At 26.1% G+C, this 22,689-nt stretch overlaps 1 protein-coding gene across 7 annotated transcripts in view; it reads right to left on the bottom strand.

Moving 5' to 3' along the window:
- The window catches only part of LOC114127183 (potassium voltage-gated channel subfamily KQT member 1), a 249,323-nt gene that overhangs the window by 94,523 nt on the left and 132,111 nt on the right, over positions 1 to 22,689 (bottom strand). The window contains exon 2 of one of the 7 annotated variants that reach the window (XM_050201263.1): positions 13,172 to 14,161. The exons of the other annotated variants lie outside the window; for them this stretch is intronic. Within the exon in view, the coding sequence (XP_050057220.1) occupies positions 13,172 to 13,890 (719 nt within the window). The 5' untranslated portion in view covers positions 13,891 to 14,161. The remainder of the gene's footprint in view (positions 1 to 13,171; positions 14,162 to 22,689) is intronic. 7 annotated transcript variants of the gene reach the window in all.

The raw sequence follows: 22,689 nt of genomic DNA, 5'->3' as shown, positions 1-22,689 counted from the left end.
ATAAATAAATAAATTGGTTTATTTGGAATGAATCGGAATGACGTAAAACGAATTTATGTATAAAAATTAGATTTATATCTCATATATAAAAAAAAGCATATGCTTTAAAATCCGAGCTCAACTAATTATATTCGACTGTAATTATTAGTTATTATTTATTAACACAATACGTACATACTTCATTAGTATGTATATTGCATAATGTAGATCCAAATTTGTTGATACAGAATTATAGGGTACTTTTCCTTTTTAACCTAAAAAATAATATAATGATTGTGCACCAATTGATATATTATGTATAAGTATATTATATTTTGAATATTTTAAAACATTATTACAGTTATGATAATATTATTCACCTATCTAATATTAATATCATAACACCATACGAAATAAATAATGATTAAATATTTAAGTAATAAGTACATTAAAATAATTAAGTATAAGATTAAGATACTTTATTATTTAAATATTATGATAAATACACAATTGAATGCACGTGGGACCATTATTAAATTACAATTTATCTTCTTAATTTTAGACTTAGAATTAACAACAAATAGTCATTATTGGCTCGGTAATAAATAGTTTGTTAACATTTATCGTTTTTTTTCAAAATAAACCAATAATAGTGGTTTTTATAATAAGTTTTACAATAATTTATTGGCTTGCATGAAGTTCTACGATAAGATATTTCAATCAAATATATATTAACTTAAATGTATATCCTTCTTATGTACTCTTAATACTGGTGCGTATGTAACGATGTTATATAATAGTAATAATAATTAATAAGTACACAATAAAAACGATAACAGTGATAACACTATTGTTATACATATCCGGTGATTGACATATCATATCGCGACATATCATCTTACATGATAATAAAAATAGCTATAATAATATTAATAATGCTACTAGGTTCATCACGACTTATTATAAAAAAAATATATCATCGTTCATTTTGAAAAAAATAAAAATGTTAACAAACAATTTTTAACAAAGCCAACAATGTAAGTTCTTTGTAAGCCTTAAGCCTGTAATGGGAAGGAAAATGTTGAATTAATGATTATTTCTTGAGTGAACATATATTATAAAAATATTATAAGAAAAGATAAATTTTACGACAAACCATATTGATCATTAAACCGTTTTAAGACTACACCACATCTTCACGACATGATATCCTGTTTTATAAACGGACAACATACACATTTTTATGTTTACAATAATCAATTTTAATTTGTTATTTTTACATAAGAGTAAATATATATACTATAAAGCCAAGTTACCTGGGAGAAATTTGCTAATATTTTAATTATGAAGCAAGTTATGCGAGCATTAAAATATATTTTTTAAATTTTAAAACGATCGTTACTTGCTTTGTAATTAAAATATCATAAATATCTAGAAGATACCTTGTATAATAATATAGTTTTAAAATTTTATTCTGGGTCAATTGATTCTAATTTTAAAAATAACAGAAAAAAATGGATTACTGTGAACGTAAAATGTGTTATGTCGTAAGACGTAGATAACATGTCATGCAGGTGTGGCGTGGTGTCCTCGTTCGTCAAAATAGTGAGTTATCAAACAGTTTTATTTCCCCCTCCAGAGTTTAAAGGTTTGCTTTAAAGGATTATAATTTGATATCCTTTATTAAATTACTCTCAATTATGCAACTGTTTGATATAAATTAAATTTTATTAGTTAATTACTAAACTATGCGCACAATACAAATAAAACAACTATATAAAATTATTATACAAACGACAACAGAAAAACAGCATTTTATTAAAATGTTTAAAATGTTACAAATAAAAAGAAATATTATTAAACAAACGTCAAAAAATTATGAAAACTTCAGTGATTTGGTTAGTAAAAACTTTGAATTAAGCTCCAAGTAAAAAGTAAAATAGTGTTTTTGATATTCACATCATATGAATTATTTTTTCAACCGTTTATAATGTTCTTAAAAAAACATAATATTAATTTAGGTCAAATAAAAAACAAAATGGAACATACAATATAATTCATGAAATATGTCTTTTAAACTATATCCACTTAAAGTTATATCAAAGTAAATTTATAAATTTAGATTATACTACATAATAACTACAGGATTTTGAGTGTAAGATAACTAATATTAATTTATACGAATTATTCGAAACCAGTATTTCATAGTTATTGCATTTTATAGTGGATTTATAATGATATATAATACATAAAATATAAATCTATAAACTTCCTAACATAGTTGACCCATGCAATATCTTATGATTATTAATAATAACTCCAAGTTTTTATCATTTACTAATATAGCAATAACCCTATATATTATAAATAAACTACTTGATTAGTATCAATTAACGAATGAACTGGTTTTTAACCATTATCACTTAAAAAGATAAAATATTTACAGTTATTTGAATTATATCAATTATCATTCGTCAATAACTTACAGTGAAACAAATTTATAAAAAAAAAAAATAATCAAGTTCTATTTAGTTAATATCTTTACTCCAAAATCTTAACTAACTTTACTCAATACCACTTTTTTTTTTTTATAAAACCATCAAAAAATAGACAACAATTTCGACTAGAAATTCATATTTGTTATAAGCTCTATAAGTCAATTTATGATATATAATAACTAAAATATAGAAAAAAGTTTAAATTACTATCAAATGTTTTATAGAAATATAAGTTAAATTACATACCAGATGTTTTGTACTTTTTTAGAATGTTATTAATTTCAATTATAGGTAGTGAAATATTTCTGAAATATGTTTTTTTTTTAAAAAAAAAAACAATATAATTCTATAACATTTGTTATTGATCTCATTGTTTATCCAATTGAATTGAGTAAATTTGTGTTGCAACTTTGTTGACTTGTAGTAAGATACTGTAAATATATATAATATATATTTATATTTACAATTAACAAGCTAAGTTTCTTTGGAAAAGTAAAAAGACAAAAGACAAACTCTAATGTAAATAGTTTTTGTAACCCTTTAATAATTTAACGGTTAAGGTTCGTGTTTGAATTCATTAAATGCATTTTTTTCTTGTCGGATTTTAATCAATAAGTATAGACGCCGTTTAATTTTAAATCCTTGAAAACGGCCAAAGTAGCTTAAAAGCCCCAGAAAAAATATACACTGTAAATGAACTTCAACATTCACTTAGCGGTTAATACGAATTAAAATTAAAACATTTACCATTTTAATCATTTTATAATAATTAGACAAATATATACCCGTGGTCTTTGTTTGTCCCTTACTAAGGACTGGATCAATAAGGTCTCGATAATGTTTTATGTGTTTAAGCCCTCTCCACCCTTTTACTAACTCATGACGACTATTTAAGCACATTTCTTGTTACATGGATCAATATATTATAATATTATGAAATCAGTTATAAATTATAATTATAGGACTTCCAATCGGCGAGTGACAACATCACTATCTATTAGCAATATGCCTTGTGATGGATTTTCACGTTGTCACGTATCTAAAGCACTACGGGTAAAAGCCAAGCAGGTATATAACTAAAGGTTAGTTTGACCGGAAGTGAAATTTTAACCCCTCTCCGCAGAGACAAACTTCTGGAATACGAAACCGTATCACCGACAAAACGTATAACAATACGAAAATGATTGCAAAACGGAAATGGAATATGATGGCATCAAAGTACACAATTTAAAATCTTAATATAAATCTTAAATTTTCATTGACAACTTACGAACAATATATGAGTACTATTAACAACATATAGATTTGAAAAAAAAAAATTGATAGGTAATGCAGTCTTAGGATAACCGATTTATTGAATTTATAAGAAAGATTCAGAAATTAGATATAAGTATGATAAGATGATTAATGTTCAAGGGTGTTTTAATTGCTATGACTAATTACTGATACTGCAATACTCTGTGTTGACCTTATTTGATATTGTTTCATTTATAAGAAATACATCTTTATTCTATACATACATAAATTATATTTACTAAGCACTAAGCAGTAGATATTTTGTCAGAAAGTTACTGTAACAGTGAATCGTGAATATTATATTAGTTTTATGTATTTTCGAAATTTTTATAAATTATATGTTTATAGTACATAATAAAATAATATTTTATAAATTTAATGTTAAATAAGACTTATTCATAATGCTGTGGTTTACCTAACAGTTTATTACTACATTATAGGTATTACAATATTTGTGTTAGATTAATTGATGATGTTAAATATCCAATAAATAAAAATAAAAATAAAATTTAAATAATTATGATTTCAAGTTAATCAGAACGTTTCAGGCACTGTAAATATAATTTATTATGATTTAAAATAAACAGAAAAATATGACGGATGGGATAAAAATTATTGATAAAACAGAAAAATGTATGTAAATTGGAAAATTATATGTTTTTAAGCAATTTGATGTTAAATGTTAAATAATTCATCGGAACCTTTTATTAATTTTAAATTACGTTTAACTTGATTAATTACTTTTTTTATATCAGTTTAACGGTACATAGTTTGAACTACAAGTGCTAAAAAGTACATAATGATTTTAATATAATAGCTTAAAAAACCATATAATTATAAGAAATTAAACTTAAATTAAAACAATACCACATCAGATTTAAATATTTAATAAATATTTATATCCAAGTTTAGAATAAATCACTCAACGTAATAGGGTTTGATAGTATAGTTTGATTCCGAGTCACAGAGAATTTAAACTTTGTAATTGTATAGCTTACCACCGTTCATAATGATAATCACATTTCTGCGTGGTATCAACGGTTTATAAATAAGTGATTTTAGCGATCCTTGATGATTTTATCATCAACGATTAAATTGTTATTATTTGTGATGTAACACGTTCCTATGTGTATGAGATTGTACGTGGCATCGATGTCGTTAAGCAGTTTTTCTTTTTATCAAAAACCCTGTTAATTGGTTCATATACAATACTATATATGCATTTACAAAACACGTTTACACTTGATATTGCAAGTTTTTTGTTTTATTTTTGGTCCAATTTGATTACTGTGTATATGATTATAAACCGCGGTGTCATCCCGCTATAGTATTTATTTTATGATTTCAAACTCTGAATCCGCACTTTTTATGCGATAGCTAAGGAAATGTGATATTTCAGTTAGATTGGTTTGAAAATAATAACAACAATAACGCAACGGTATTATGAGAATATCGTACTATTGCACGGAACTATCAACATTAATAATTATATATTATTACCGTGGTATATGAATTCAAACCAGGTTTCGGTATCAGATGACCAAAATCTCGGGTTTGATACCTACTACTGTATATTGTGGGAGGGTGTACATTAAGGAATTTCGGGTGGGTACGAATAAGAGTTGTTGAACCGTATAATTATAACGTAACGGGCACCACAGTACAATTTCGCGGCAGAAAACCACGACGACAGCTAGCGCGTATACACGCAATAAAGTCCGAACTACGCAGTTATTAATAATAATAATCATCTACAAAGACGTGTCCCCTGCAGACAACTTTAGGACCAGCAACGGAAGTTCGAATCTATCGATATGCAGCTGACGGTGCTCTTGTTGCAGTTTTGGTTGGCTTAATGCAAAATTTCTTTTATAATATCAACTCGTGCACATAATATACCACTAACGTTCAATAGTCATATTATGTTGGAAATGGACACGTCAAATTGACAGGACCGCTTATTATACCATTATGGCTTTCGTGATCTCCAAAACAATCTTAAAAGTTTGGTCAGAAACGCGCAACCGATCTCAACGTGACGGATACTATTATTATTTTAACACGATGCCTACGTGAGGAATATTATATAAAAATAACACTGCAATAATATATATGTATCCGCGATACTCGACATCTGATTTTGGGTGACCGGATATAGTTTGGGGTATTTGAGCGGTCAATTTTTGGCTGAACGTTGGCGTACGAAAGACTTAACAATTATTATTACGACGTTCGTGGAACTGTCGCCACCGTCCAAGCCGACACTGATGGCATCACATGTAATTTAAAAGTTTTCCTGTACGACATTAAGCTCATTGTCACCGTCTAAGTCCTCGAGGGACGAACGCCGAGCGCTGATGAACTGTGGTGACGTCAAAGTGTTATGGGTAAAGGCAAACGCTGTAAGAAGAATTTTAGGAGGAGGTAGGGCTGATGATTTGATATCGTTCGAATAACAGAGTTTTAATTAAAATTGTATTCGAAAAATGTTTAATCGCCACCCAGCTTGTATATACTGGTTGAATACTCCACCGCCCGTGGTTACTGCGTTAATGAAAGTATCCAAAATTATTATAATATAATGTATACTTCTATATATAATATATGCGAAGAACACCACCAAAAAGGTTTAGCGTGAGAACTGACGCATTTTGCCTGGTTAAGACAGGTGGCCTTTTTAATGCACGGTTCGAAGACAAACTTTACCTTTAAGCCAAAGGAAATAGTGTGAAAAGCCGGAAATCGGCCTCTTCTTGGGTTTTATTATAATATGTATACGATACCTATATAGTATATTATATATATATATATAAATTAACTTTTCTTTTTTTCTTATTTGATCTCTATAGACTCAAAAACTACTGACCTGTTTTCAATAAAAGTTATATCAATAGATTATTTGAGACTTAGGGGAGTGTTTTAAGTTTTGTATTTTAATCCAACTATATGATGGTCGGTGCGTGAATTTTATTTCTGTTTATGAAATCGAATATTTTTTTAGTTATAAGTATATTGATTTACAATTGGTTACAAATAATAAATTAGTTATTATAATTAGATAAAATTATTTTCTTTAGTGTATTATAATTTTTCATTTAGTGACGAATGATGGCGGCGATGAATATTCTATGACGTGGGTTGCAATAGTTTGTACTATCTCCACCTTTTTTTTTGTTTGATTTTGTAATGAACTAGTCCCAAGCCTTTCCATAATAACCATTAAAAAATTATAATAGATTTTTTTTTAATAATATGAAAAATACATGATTTTAATAAACACTTAACTCGATAGAAACGTTAGGTTAAAAAAATTAAGTGTAATATTATTTTATCTTAACAGGTCCTAAAAATGGATCATGTTTCGTTAAAAAAAAAATACTCATCTATTAACTAGTTCACCAAACCTCGCTTGACCATAAACTACTGGTAAACTAAACATCAAGTAAATAATATGTTTTGTTATAAATAGATTTGATTTTGAATGAAGTATAGATCACATTCATATTAGTATAAAATAAGACATGTTTGGTGATGTATTATTGGTATGGGTTTTGTTCGTAATATCAAATTTATATAATTTTCAATAGCGTACAATAAAAATTGACAAAACGAGTTTGTTAATAAAGCAACTATCGCAAAACTATTAGGTGATACGCTAACTATTATGTTAAAGTCAAACATAATAATATTTTAATTCGTTTAGAAAATCATTTACCAATTCTATAGAAAATAACTTTTTAAACGTGGTATGAGATAACTGTACTCTATGAACTAATTTGATTAAACTAACAACCTTCTATGTTGTTTAGACTACAATAAAATCGATTTAATATTGAAAATGTTAAGGTCAAACACACATTTTTTGTGTTAAGCTTTTATATAGTTACCTACCACGAGATCTTTTGTGACTCACGACGAATTGATTTGCCGACTGCATCTGACAATCGAAAATAAAAGCAATTTACTTAGCTTTTACGTCAGTTCATAATGAAATGTAATTCAGACAGGTTATATTTAAGAAAATTAATTTGTTTCATAGATAACTAAAATAATATTTCAAATGCAGTCAAAACAATTAGCTTAAAATAAATCTCTATGTTCGGGTTATTCGAAAGTAATATAGGTACAGGTAAACAATAATACTCCTAAGTAATAAAAACAATTATTTAGATCAAAATAATTATTAAATCACGCTTTAGTAAAAACAATATTTAAACAATACTTTTATTTGGAAAGTAAAAATAAATATTTTATAGACAAACACTGTTAATTATAATAATAGATCGAGAAAAATTAGGAATTACATAATATTATCATTAAACGTTATACTTAGGTTTGACTACATAGTACTATAAGTAATATATTTTAATTAAATATTTAAATATTTTTAAAATACCAAGTAATATACTAATATCAAAATTCATTTTATTAATGATATCAAGTATAATTGTATAAATGTTATCAAGTTGTGCAATTTCACGAAAGTATAACAAAAATTAATGTATTGTTTGTTTGTAGTTTATTTTTTACTTACCATAAATTTTTTTTTACTATATTGCATGATAGTGTGTTGATTAATTGAAATATGTCACAGTAACATTTTTTTTTGTATTATTAAAAAGAAAAAATATGTAAATATTTTTTTTTGATGATTATGGTGAATTTAGTCTATCAGACATAAATTAAATTAAAATATTCCATCTAATTATATTCTAGGGTTACCGACTTTCTGGTTAATTTTAACATGCTAACATGTGTGTATACGAGATAGATAGATACAAAGAGTAATTCACCGAGCATGCTTACCTATTTTAACTTTAAAAAATATTACTTCAAATTATGGTTTTCGGATTTTTTAAGAATAATTATTTTACCATACTTTCAAATAGTATTACTATGTTTTTTTTATAACATTTAAGTACCTAACAGAACTGTAAAAACTATAGAAATACATAACTATTATATTATTATAATTTAAGCCAATTTTTTTTTTTACTTAAAATTATTAATCAAATGATTAATTTTTTTAAAGTCATTATGTATTTGAATTAAATTCGATCTAGTAATTTCTGATTTGTTAAAATGTTTATAGTAAGGTTAATAATTTTCATTAATGGTATTTTATAAAAAAAAAACAAAATAAATTTAATATTCATTTACCTAGAACTTATTCTATACTCAGATAATTAAAAAAACATATGAATATAATTATAGTATTTTATTATGAGATCGACAAAAAAATAAATAATTCTATTGAAATAAATTACAGAAAATTATTATTGTCTAAACTGCTATAATTATTCATTAATTCACTTTAAAAATATGCATTTTTATTTACATGATTTATTTTACGTATTTAAATGTTAATAAACTTCTAGCTAAATTACACGTCAATGTTGAGCTAGAGTGGCTGTTGAATTATTATAAAAAAAAATAATATTTTTAAATTTATAATAATGTAACATATTTAATATTTATAATTTAAAGTGATTTGGCTTTTATAGTTTAAATAATAATTATAGTTACAGATATCAGGTGACAGGTGTACCGTAAATGTTTCATCAAAAATGTAAACAAACAAATTTTAGTATTTTTTTTTTTTTTTTTTATAAAAAAATCCATGCTTTTGATGACGTAGCAATTGACGTAGGAATTGTGGGGGGTTATGAATATGTGTGCGTGTGAAAGAGAGTAGCGCTCGTCGCTACGTAACTACAGGGTCACAGGGATAACTAAATATTTCTAATAACTCTTTAATTAATAATTTACCTGAACTTATTTCAATAAATGACTCATTTATACACTAAACACTTGCGTTTAAAAAAAAATGATGATAATCGGTTTGGTAAAACTTAAGAAATAGCCGTTCAAAGATATTGCCTCACATAAGATATAAATAAATATAAAGATACTTAATAAATATTATTGTAATATTAAGTTACCAAGAAAAAACGCACGACATAGATGTAGCAAAATAGCCTATTCACAACGCCGTGCTAGATTAATGTAATTGAAATGAGAACATAATAATATCGATTTTGCATATAATATTTAATTGTTCTAAAATCAACAGAGTTGCGTATCATGTACTATAAATATATTATAATAATATACTATAATATAATAAATTTACACTATTTAAATAGCTTATATTTTGGGTACCAAAATAATTCTATAAAATTAAGCTTGCGTACAAAATAGATTGCAAGGTTCTTTTATTTTAAATAATTGTCTATATTAATCGATATTTTAAATTCCCTAACAAAACCTAGAATGTAGAAATTAATCAGTGATTAATTAATCTTTGTTCTATGTATTCAATAAATGGTCCTTTATAACATTTTACTTTAATTTATTCTTAAAATAATTGCATATTATAATCTATTTTTCTGTTAACCCAAAATTTCTACTTTTGAGTCATATTGAACGGTCACAGTTGGTTATTATTGTGGAATAACAAATTTTGTTAGTGCAACACAATTCACATAACTTTTATGTTAAAATATAGTGGATGAAAACAATATTTGTATGGATAGGTATTTGATTTTATGATTATTTTGTTAATACTTTAAATATCTGATGTAAAATATCAAAAAATGAAATAAAAGCATGATTCATGATAGATACAATAATTTTCAAATACAATTTTAAAAATGTTTGACATATTACATGTTATATCCAATTAAGCAACAAAAATATAATAATACAATGGATAGCGACAAAAAAGGTATAATTAAAATATTTTCAATTGCGTAAATTTACTTTAATAAAAAAATCGTATTTACGTTCCCTCCATGAACTCCACGTACTTAATTATTTATAATTTAATTTGATGTTATTGAATTATAACTATATAATTCATATTATAATTTGTTTAAATATTGACCTAATCAAACACGTCTTAGTTTAAAACAGAATATTAAAAGTTGGAAAAATAATTTTTAATTTTTAAAACATAAATATTATGCTCTACTACTTTTATGGTAGAATTAAGTCATATACATTAATAATATGCAGATTACAAACAATTTTATTGACAAAATATGTATGGTTGAGCTATAAAACATGATAATATCTTGTTTTGTGTACTAAAAAAAAAAAACCATCAATTCTTGAACATAAACTCTTCCATTTAAATTAATAGTATTGGAGTTGGCAATTGAAATAGCATTTTAACTAATAGGACGTTGTATGTAGATGTATATTTGGTGTAAACTAATTTACCGACGATAAACAATGCGTTATTGTTTTTGTAAACTTTACTTTTAACGAAAACTAATAAAATAAAATCAATCCAAGTCATTTATTTGAACCAAGTTTAAGTCTCAATAAGAATTTGATTAGCATTGTGAATAACGTAATAAATACTTAAACATTCAGATAGTTCATAACAACAATATATAAAACGTTTCTCAATCGTTTAAATTAATGAAGCTCCGTAAGCCATCCGATAGATTCTCTTAGGCTATACTATTTTCTATTGAAAGTACAAGAAGTTGAATCGAACAAACTAATTTATTTAAATTAACTATCACAAAAACTTCGTTCGTTTTCGTTGTTTACGATTTGATGAGATATTTGCGTTTCGAATTCAAACGCATTTAAAAGCGGATTTTAGATCGAAAATGTAATTAAAATTATTATATGATTAATTTTAATTCGTTGGACAAGAATTTTTTTTTATTTTTAATGATTTTTGAAAATTGACAGCTAAAATTATTACTGGTTGGTGCTTGGAAAATGTCAAATTGAAAATTTCAATATAAAATATAACATATGAGGCACTGTTTATTATTACTACACATCTCCATCACAGATAAAATATTAAATACATTAGATAGCAAGTTTATTATTTCTCTAATGCAAAATAGTATTAAAGCCAATAAAACGGCTGATATTTTTTTTATCTTAATGATGAATGGCATTTACTCTAAAATCGACTTTCATTTCTAAAATAAGAAAGTCGTAATTATGGTAACAAAACGTAGAATGTAATTAACTAACTATTGTCGTGGAACTTTTGTTATAATTATTTTATATAAAAAAAAATAATGAATACAATGTTATAGTTTAGTATTGTTATATGCACTTATGTTCATTCTAATGATTTAATTTGTACAATTTTTCTATTAATGACTTAAGTTTCATACTTAATTATTGTATGATTTATTTTTGACAGTATATATATTAATGGTTAAAATGTTGTAATAATTATTATGGGTTTCATACTTTAGTTGTACTTTTCACTGTAATAGTAAACAAGTTCCACACATCGATATTTAATTTTAATTAATGCAATACATATTATATATTTTATTTCTAACTTTTATATACTCTTGCTTTATATGTAAGAGTAACGAGAGCAGAGTTTAATGTTTAGTAATTAGTTATTTTTTTTTAAAAAAAAAGTTATTATATGTCATAAAAATTGCAAAGATTTTCATTTAAAATCATGTCTCATTTTTTTTTTTTTTTTTAGTACTGTAATGAAGTTGAAGATTCCAAAAATATAAAAATAAAAAACGGTGGGACATATAAATTAAAAAACAATTTTTCACTAATTAATGTGGTGCTATTCGTATTCATTATTTTTCATACTCAACGATTTAAGTTTGAAAAATAGGTATAAAAAATGAATTAAATTCAATTCATGTAATACGATCTTAATCGAGAATTTTTTGTACATGTTGTAAGACATAGTGTAGATACTAGTTAATATATTTTTCAATATAACTACTAACTACTTAAGTAGATAGTTTGAGAAAAATCAAAATTTATGAAATCGAAATGATATATACAAAGAAACTTCGATAACTCGAACTTCTATAAGCTGTATTGTCGATTACTCGAAGGAATGTCTTGACCATTAGCATTTTAATATTTAATATTACGTGAGATAAATTTTTTTGATTTTTTAAATTTCACTAACTCGAAAAGTTAAAATCATCAACATTTTCGGCTTATAACTCGAATTTTTCGATGTACACTAACGAAAATCACTGAAATACAATATATTATGTAATAATTACGTAATATAATACGTGTGCGTATAATCAGTGTATGTACATAAATAATGATAATTGTAATCGAAAACCAAATTATTTCTTTGCTTAAGAGGCACGGTTATACATAGAATAAATAAATAATAAAATTATTATAAAATAAAGTTTTTGTATAGTATACAAAATCATTTAAGATAACTCGAATTTTCTTTTTTTGCACACGACTAATCAGTGTTATCTAGATTCCACTATATTTATTGACATACTCGATTTTATTTCTTTTTTGGGATTTTTTTTTTATTATTATTTATAAGCCACTCCGTTTCTATGATCTACAATAATGTACATTATGTGTATTTAACGCAAAGTGCAGCGCTGACACGCGGTCGTACTTACACAGCGAAGTGGTAAATGAAGCAAATCCATCCGCACGGGTGTTCGAGGAACACGTAGACCTTCTCCTGGAAAGTCTTGCCCTTCCGCTGGTGGAACACGTACTTGGCCTTGAACGCCTGGTCAATGGGCAGGTAAATGGGGTAGTACGGGTCGGGGACGCCGGGTGGCGCGGCCGGTTTGGCATCACCGCCGGCGGTGACCACCTCGACGATGGCCGCGTCGTCGGCGTCGCTGCTCGGCGTCGGCGGGTCGGCGAAGTCCTCGCGCGGCTGCCGGCGCTTCTTGAGCGGCGTGGGCACCCGCCGATGATGCGCCTCGCCGAACCTGGGCATCCGTCTGTGGTGGTGCGGCGGCCGGACCTGTTGGTCCGGTGCGGCTTCCTGTTTGCCGCCGTCAACAAACCGCTGCTGCCGGCGCCGCTCGTCCTCTTCCGGTTGGCCGCCGCCGCCGCCGCCGCCACCACCGACTCCGCCACATCCGACGCGCGGTCGTTGCTGTTGTTGCTGTTGCTGCTGCTGTTGCTGTTGCTGTTGCTGTTGCTGCTGTTGGTGTAGCTGTCTCAGTTCGGTAGAGGCGACCCTGTCGACGACGGGCGACCCGCTCGCCCCACAGTTGCCCGTCCCACTGCCGTTGCTTCTCAGCGACACTTCTCTGGACTTGCGGAACAGCTGCACCTCTTCGGCGCGGTTCATGTCGACGCAAAACGGCCACGCCAACATCCGGTGGCCGCCGTGCACATGGCTTTATGGGCGCGGTACGCCGGCCGGCACACTCACGGTCCGCGGGCGACGTGTCGCGACGTCATGTCGGCGCCCGTGTCGGTGTCGGTGTCGGGGGCGGTGGTGTCGTCGTCGGCGACGGTGGCGGCGGTCGGGGTGCGAGTCGCCACTGCGAAACCGTCAGAGCACGACCATGGGTGTGTTCACGCGGTCTCCGGGACGCGCGCTTTTGTAAGTGGTGAAGTTACGAGCTAATTTTCCGTCAAGCAACCTATCACCAACAACTATAAGTTACCGTCGACATACGTCATTATCTATGTGTTCGTCTCGCTCATCCGGTATACCACGACCGCAAACCGAAACACTGTGTACATAACTCGTATCCGAAAGTGGACATTAAAGACTTAAAAAGACGTTATTTGGGTTTTTAACTTGACGAGTCGTGTTAAAACCGTATTGTTTGTATATATTATATCCACCACAGTGGCTAAAATTTAAAACTAATTTAACTGCTTTCTAATTAATCACACTGTATTTTATGGATTTCAGTTAGAAATAATCAAATAAATATTTCTTGATTTTAAGATTTAGAAGATACAAAAGAGTGATCTTATAAACAGTTTCTAACTAAACACCTGTTGTACTATGAGAAAGAATACATTTCTTACAAAATAATTAGTTACTATTTATATAAAAAACAAATGTTATAATATAATCTCCATGTTTCATATATTTGTGATAATTAAAAAAATAATAACTATTTTTAACTAGTTAAATACTTTTTTTTTTACATATTTCATTTTAAATTTTCAGATTATTTTTATACTCTTATTTACAACTTAACTTTAACTCAATTGAACTAAATTTAATTAACCTAATTACTTTTACCCTATCGGTTTGCTGTCGGGACATGCCAGCAGACCCGATATGATTCCTTTTTTTGGACAACATTTATACTGTTCAACGTTTACTGGTTTACAATTAGTTGGATTAAGGGTTTTTCGATTCTCGACATATACTTCTAATATATTTTAACTATACACGTTAACAATATTATTTCCGTGAACATAATATCTACGAAAGGGGACAAATAAGTAATTTTACATTTCGCTAACCATCCCTTCGATAGAATCTAACAATTTACGATACTGCAAGATCAATCGGTAAATCATTTATTAAATAACATGGATGTTATATTAATGTCACAGTCTATATGTTCTTATTAAATGTATCACATTTTGAGTGTTAATACAAAATTGGTGTCCCACATCACATATTTTAACGTGGATGAAAAACTCGTTGTACTCCGGTAACAATAGTTTTGCTGACCACTTTCAAATATTCAAACGAAGAAAAATGTTCAGGAACGTTTAAATGCGTGCACGTGGAAGCTAGTTTAATAGAATATTTCTGGAATGGAATTCGGCGTGTGTGACCTAAACAGTATAGACACATCAAACTGCAAAATATTATCAAGTATTCAGATTACTCTCGATCCAAATAAACCACCACAGGATGGTGTATTATTTCCAATGCGAATATTTTAATAAACCACACATGCACGAATTTAAAGTAATTATTAATGCACTTATAGACGTTGTTTTTTTCAACTTAGCATAGGTATACATTTAAATGCACTGAATATGTTAAGAATACCTATATTTTTATTAATATTTCAATACTTTGGAAACACAAATCAAATTATATTAATAGAAAATCCTTTTAATATAATATATATTATATATATTTTTAAAAAAATTGAATTTAATTTTCTGGTGTTAAAATAATTTTATAAACATTAATTATATACGTAGTTTTATAATTTACACATATAGAACTTTTATTGACTGAAAATATTTTATATAAATATATGTATGTATTTATTTGCATGCAAAATAATTTTAATGAGCAAATAACTATAAATAAATGGTTTCTGTCAGATGTATATACATACAACTTTAATTAAACAAATTCGATTTATATCCGACTTGTTTAATTACATAATAATTTTAAAATTAATTTAAAAAAAGCCGGTAAATTTTAAAAGACAATATTTTTGTAATCGTAACGAGCTTATTGATTAACAAATGTAATATTTGTTCTATATTTTCTTCAATTCATTACCAAAGTATATCCATTTTTTTTCTTCAAGTTAAGTCAAAATCACAACTTATGTAAAAAAAAAAAAAACAATTGAAACCATGGGTACTTAATATACATTGTGAAAACCATTAACTTCAAAAGCTATAATAAATCACAGTATACTGACAGCTATGTTATAACAGTACAATATTACAATTTAAACATAACAACTTAATAATCTATTTAATTGCTCTGCATCATAATAGATGAAAAGCGAATTGTTGATATTGTTCTCATTATAGTAGCTATTTGCTATTTGTATACATAATAACAGCACTAATAACCAAAAACAACACGATAATCTTGATTTGAATAATTATTTACTAAATATTACAAATTTTCCAATAACGGATTGATAAGTAAAAAAAGGTAAACCGTATACTATATCTTATACTTATCGGCATATTATACTTTTCGTTAGATTAAGTTATCCGAAAACACATATCATATTTAAATATTTATTACAACCAGTGGATTACCATAACATAAAAAAAATTCAGTGATAAATTTAATCTAGGAGTGTAAAAATACGGATTATTTGATTCATGTGTGAATTGTTTGAGATACCTTTTTTCATCGTCTATATAACTACTGCTGTGTTGAGTGTATATACAATTAGCTCATTGAAACTTCTACTTTTCTACCGAAATAAATAATAATATGAAGTTCATCAATGTTTTAACTAATAAAAAACGTTTTATTACAGATTTATGATATCTCAAAAAAAATAATAATAAGATAAAATAAAAAAATTATACGTTCCCCGAAAGAGACTTTTTATACCTTTGGAAAATTGTATTTCAAAGAAAACTCGAAACACTGACAAAGACCATTATAGTTATGTGTTTAGTCAAAAGTTTTTTTTTTTCATTTTTTTCAATTTTGTTTTCATTTAGTGTTGCTATCGCGTAGCGCTGGTTAAGCTGAATAACGCTTTAAATAAATAAAATATGGCCCATGGTTATGAGTATCACAAGTTAACGTTGAATATTCAATAGACATTGTTTGAACTTTTATGTTTTTAATTGTTAAAAATACACAATGACCAAAACTAATAAACGTTTCGTTATTTATCATCAATAGGATTACTCGGAATTTAAAAACTAGTAAGGGCACCGAAAAAATAATTATTTGAAATAAAAATATATGCATTTACTTTCGTATTGCTAATTAATATATTATTATTATTATTATTTAAAATTATATCATATAATTAGAGCTAATCATTGAATGTTGCTTAATGATGAAGTAAAAATAAATAAAAATACCAACTTTAAAAAGTTTTTATTTAATAAATCTGTCGATTATAAAGTTTAGTAATGTAATTGATTTAACACGATTTATATTAAATTCTGAAGTGAAATTTAAGAAGTAAAAATTATTTCTAAAAAAAAATAATGGAAAACATTTATGTGATTTTAAAGCAGTGTTTAGGCAAATATTAAATAAGTAATTAGTTATTTATTTGTTTATATATGAGCCATGTTTAAAGCCATATAGTTTCTTTTTTATTGTTTTTGTAGTTAGTTTTATTTTACAATATTAATTATTGTATATAAATAATATTTTATATATCACTAATTCCTTCTCTATTTAAATCATATCAATTATAATTTGCTTATATAATATTATATTATGGTACTTATATATTAATGTGTGTGTGTGTTTCAAAGTATCTAATAATCTTTTTAATAATATGTATTTTACAAATGTATATATATATATAATTATTTTATATTATCTAAAACTTGAGCTTTTTCATCAAATGTGTTGACATATAAAGCTTATTTCACATTATTCTATGATACTTTTGTCTCTTTCAGTTTTCACCCTTTCACAGTTGCATTTAATTTATAAATAACTATTTACAAAATGTTTAATAGAATATAACTGGCATTGCCCATAAGCAATAATTTTTTTGACTTTTGTAAACTTTTATGATAGTTAAATAATTCGGACTAACAGTGGTTTATATATTTTCTTTGATTATTATTTATTACCCACTAAGATGGTTCAAATCATAAACAAAATTTAAATAAAGTTGAATTAATTTTCAAGAATTTCAATGAACGCTCATTACTTATACTTATCATTTTAATAACTCCATTTTACTATAGTATTCTTATTATAATTATTATTCAATTTGTTTATTATAGATTAAATTTATTTATGTTTTTAAGTATTTAAGTACCATCAATACTATATTTTTTCTCGTATTCTTAAATGAGTTATACATAAATTATATTTAGTTTATATGTACGTTTATTCAATATTTTATTAATATAATAAATTATGCAAGAGCTTGGTTTTATAAGTATTAAAATAAGATTTTACAGATACAAGAAAAATGTTGTTCATCATTATTGTTTTTAATGGATATCTCAATGGAATGTTATTTTTATACAACGGTTAATTTATTAAAGTACTAGTAGAAAATGAGAAAATATATAAAAACGAGATAAGAGATAAGAATAAAAAATCCGTAAAATGATTAAAAGAGAAGTTATAATGGTATATACTATATACTATATTCTAACATCATTTAAAAATCAGTCTCTTTATTTGTTAATGCATTTTATACATTACCGTTTATACATTGTTTACAAACAATACAAAATATACACGAGAAGATTAAGTTGTTATGTATTTTATGTTAAAGATACATTTTTGAATAATAAAATAATTTTTATATATTTATGGAAATATTCAGAAGATACTGTTTTAAAAGTTTTAAATGAATATATTAAAAGAAATTGTAAACAAAAAATTATTTAAAATACAACATACCTAACGATATGTGATTTAAAATATAGTAATGTATTACATTTATTCGTATAATGTTTAGGTAAGCAAATTAAAAATTAGTTTTGTGTATTTAATTTTAACTACATAAATGTAAACACTAATAAATTATATTATTCGTAAAATTTAATTATATTTATACATATATGTGTATGTGTGTGTGTGTTGTATTTAACTCTAAATAATTTAAATTGGTTTTTTTTATTATTATTATGTATACCTAAGTGCAAATAAGGATTATGCACTTTTAAAAATGGTACTAGAGACACTTCATTATTTTGAGAATAACCATAAAATCTTAAATAGTAACCCTCCAAATAAAACCGTATATAAATACAATTGACTGTTATACAACAAATAAATATAAAATAGCCGTACAAATTATAATTCTTTAATTAATAATAATTATACTATTTTTAATCAATCGCATCCAGGCACTGTATACTTTTTTTTATTCATTTATTTATATAACAGGATTATAATAAATTTATTAAAAAATATTATTCACAATATTTAATATCTAATAGATAAATAAATTCATTCATTTTAAAATTCAGACGTTTTGAATAAATTAAATAACATGCTGTACCTGCATTAAGTACTTTCTTAGTTAAGAATTTCAAGCGCACATAAAATGACATTTATTTTGGATAAATGATAGAATCAAATGGACGCTAAGTTGAGCAGGGTCAATTAATGTGACTCTCAGAAACATTAATTACACTGAAGAAAACCAGAGAACTCCTGAAGTACCATAGGCCGATAATAAATAGCTTGGTCTTCATTAGATATTTATGAATAATGTTTACCTAAATCTAGAACACACATTTAAATATGTCGTAGAATGAGTATTATTTTGAATAATATTTTTCTGATGATTTTATAACTTCATAAGATGTAGGTAACTGTTTCTATATTACTGTAACAGATGTAAAAAAAACAAATTTAAAGAGTGACTCTAAGTAAAAAAACAAATATATATTAATAATTCGTTCAACGTTCATAATTATTAAAGATAATTTATATGATGTTATCACGATAATTAATACAGAAGGATAAAACACATTTAACTTATAAACATAACTTTTTATAGTGAATAAAGAAAAATTAAGAAACACTAATTTGTGTATGATTACAATGATGAGTAACAATTATATATAATTTAATATTTATATTTAATATAACTATAATTAACTATACATAATTAATTATCTTTTACGTAAAACTAAATTTAAAATACCTTTATTTTTCCTGTCCCAAATGGTCATATTATATTAATTCTTTTTTCTCCAAAAATGTCAACATAATAATACCCTCCATTTTATAATTCATATTGGTTTCAAAATTAAATATACATATTAAGCTTTACGTTTTATCTGTTATTTTCATTTTTTTTTTTTTAATTATTAATCATGAATAATTTAAATTTTATTTATATATTAAATAAATTTCATTACATTTTTCAATAATAATTAATTGTATTATTTTATAAATTATACATAATTTATTATTATTATATATTATAAATATTTTATAAATTGTTTAGCAAATTGGTAGAATAAAATTTACGGAATAATTTTTATGTGACTAAAAATAAAAAATAATATACTTTAAAATATCTTTGAAATGTTAAAAAAGTTGGTTCGAAATTGAACGGTGAAACAATTTAATTTGTTCGATTAGATCACGTATTCAATTTTGTGATCGATAATACAATTCTAGATATAATATAACGCGTGTTATACTGGTCGAAAATACACAGGTCAACATAATATTTCCACGATATAATAAGCAGTCCATTTAGTTTACAGTTTACATCATTAATAATCGTTTAATCACTTATCAAAGTTGGTTGGAATTGGATAATGGAATTTCAACTTTATAATTTAATGGTATACTGAAAAACAATTGAATTAGGCAAAAACTAAAGAGCAGTCAACCGACTGGCCGCCAATAATAATATATTATTATAAAATATGTTCTAACCTACAACATAAAAAGACATATAGTTTTACGAACCGTATAAATAAAATATAAATAATAGTTTTTAAAAAAATAGATAAATAAGTCTTAAACATATTGTTAATGATCCTCGAATAATTTATAAAAAACATTACTCATCATTAGATTTTAAGATTTTACTTGATTTAGAGACAAACATAATACCAAGTATAAACACAATAATTTACGATATTTTTACTTAATTTATTAATTTAAACGCTTAAATAATTATTAAAAGCACTTAATTTTATCGAACAAAATATAATGTAGGGCGTAGTGTATTAGTGTGCCTATATGGTTTTACCTATCAATTATATTTATTACAAATTAAAGAATAAAATAAAAAATATTAAAGTTGTTGTTAGAAATATAATATATCATATTATGTCTATATAATGTATGCAACAAATAAAAATATTGTTAATCTAAACCAAGAAAACTAATGTTCTTAAATAACCAAACAAAAAAAAATCCCTCTGGGAGAAATACATTACATTATTATATCACTATATTATAATACGGTTTATTGTAAAACTGTACAAAGTGTTATTTTTCAAAAGGATCAGCTGTAATGGTAAAGATGCTTTTATTTTTGGAATTTATATAGTAATATAATGACGACTATACAACAGTAAACAAATGTACAAAAAAATGTTTCAATAGTCTCGTCAAAAATATTTTTATTTTCCAGTGTAGGTATATTATTAAATAATAATAATGTGTCCACTATCCATTAAACCAATACACATATTTTATATTAAATAAATGTACACACTATGTATATATCTATATTACTATATATTATATTATATAACGTATAAATAGGTGTAATGGAAAGTACTTAATGAAGTAAAGACAATAAAATGAAACAGTTTCTCAAACGAGTATTAAATATCGAATTCTAAAATTTATGCTAATTACATTTAATAATTATAAGGAAACTTGGTGACAATTTATAAAAATATTAGCACGCAAAGGAGTAAGGAATAATTTAAAAGTGTTCATAATAATTAATAACAACGTTAATTAGTTGAATACAAAATTATTATAATTATTTTTTTTTTTTTTAACCAAATAATCAGACTAAATATAAATGCGGTGAAAAATTTCTAAACATTTTAATTCAACGAGACCATATTATATTCTTCATCATAAAGTTTTTATATCTGTGTTACACATAATAGGTAGTTCATTATGAAAATGTTTTCATTGTCATAATATAAGACCACATCGTTATCGTTACACTATTAGTCAACTACAGTGAATATTAACAATTGTATTTTCATTTACAACTTTAATATTATCATTTGTATAAGTGAATTATTCACGATAATACGTCAAATTCGTAACTAAATCTACTATTGTTAAGTAACTTTTTATAGCCGAAAATATGTCAATTATTAAGGTATTAAGGTATATAATATAAGAAAGTACAGATACGAAATAGTCTCGTATCGATGTACGATGAAAACCTATCAACCATTATAAACACGTTCATTTTCAGGATTTTTTAAAAAACTTTGACTAAATGAATACAATTTAGACAGAAAAAAATTATCTCTGAGTAATTTGACAAAATGACACTAGCCGAATTAATACCTTGACGATAAATAATAACGATAACTTACGAAAAACGTTGACGAAGAACTCGAACATAGTGTATTCCACCAACCTGTCTATAATAAATTATTATAACGTCGAAGGCAAACGCTTAAGTGTATCCAGAACGTCGATATACTACTTATACTCATTGGTAGTATTTCTACGATTAATGTTTTCGCGAAATCTGACTTAGTCATCACGCCATGTACAATACCTAATATACTATGTGCACACAACGAAACTTTATATGTA

Source organism: Aphis gossypii, chromosome 1, assembly GCF_020184175.1.
Source record: "Aphis gossypii isolate Hap1 chromosome 1, ASM2018417v2, whole genome shotgun sequence".
NCBI lineage: Eukaryota > Metazoa > Arthropoda > Insecta > Hemiptera > Aphididae > Aphis > Aphis gossypii.
The sequence above is the reverse complement of the archived record's forward strand: the minus strand, read 5'-3'. Positions and strand labels throughout refer to the sequence as shown.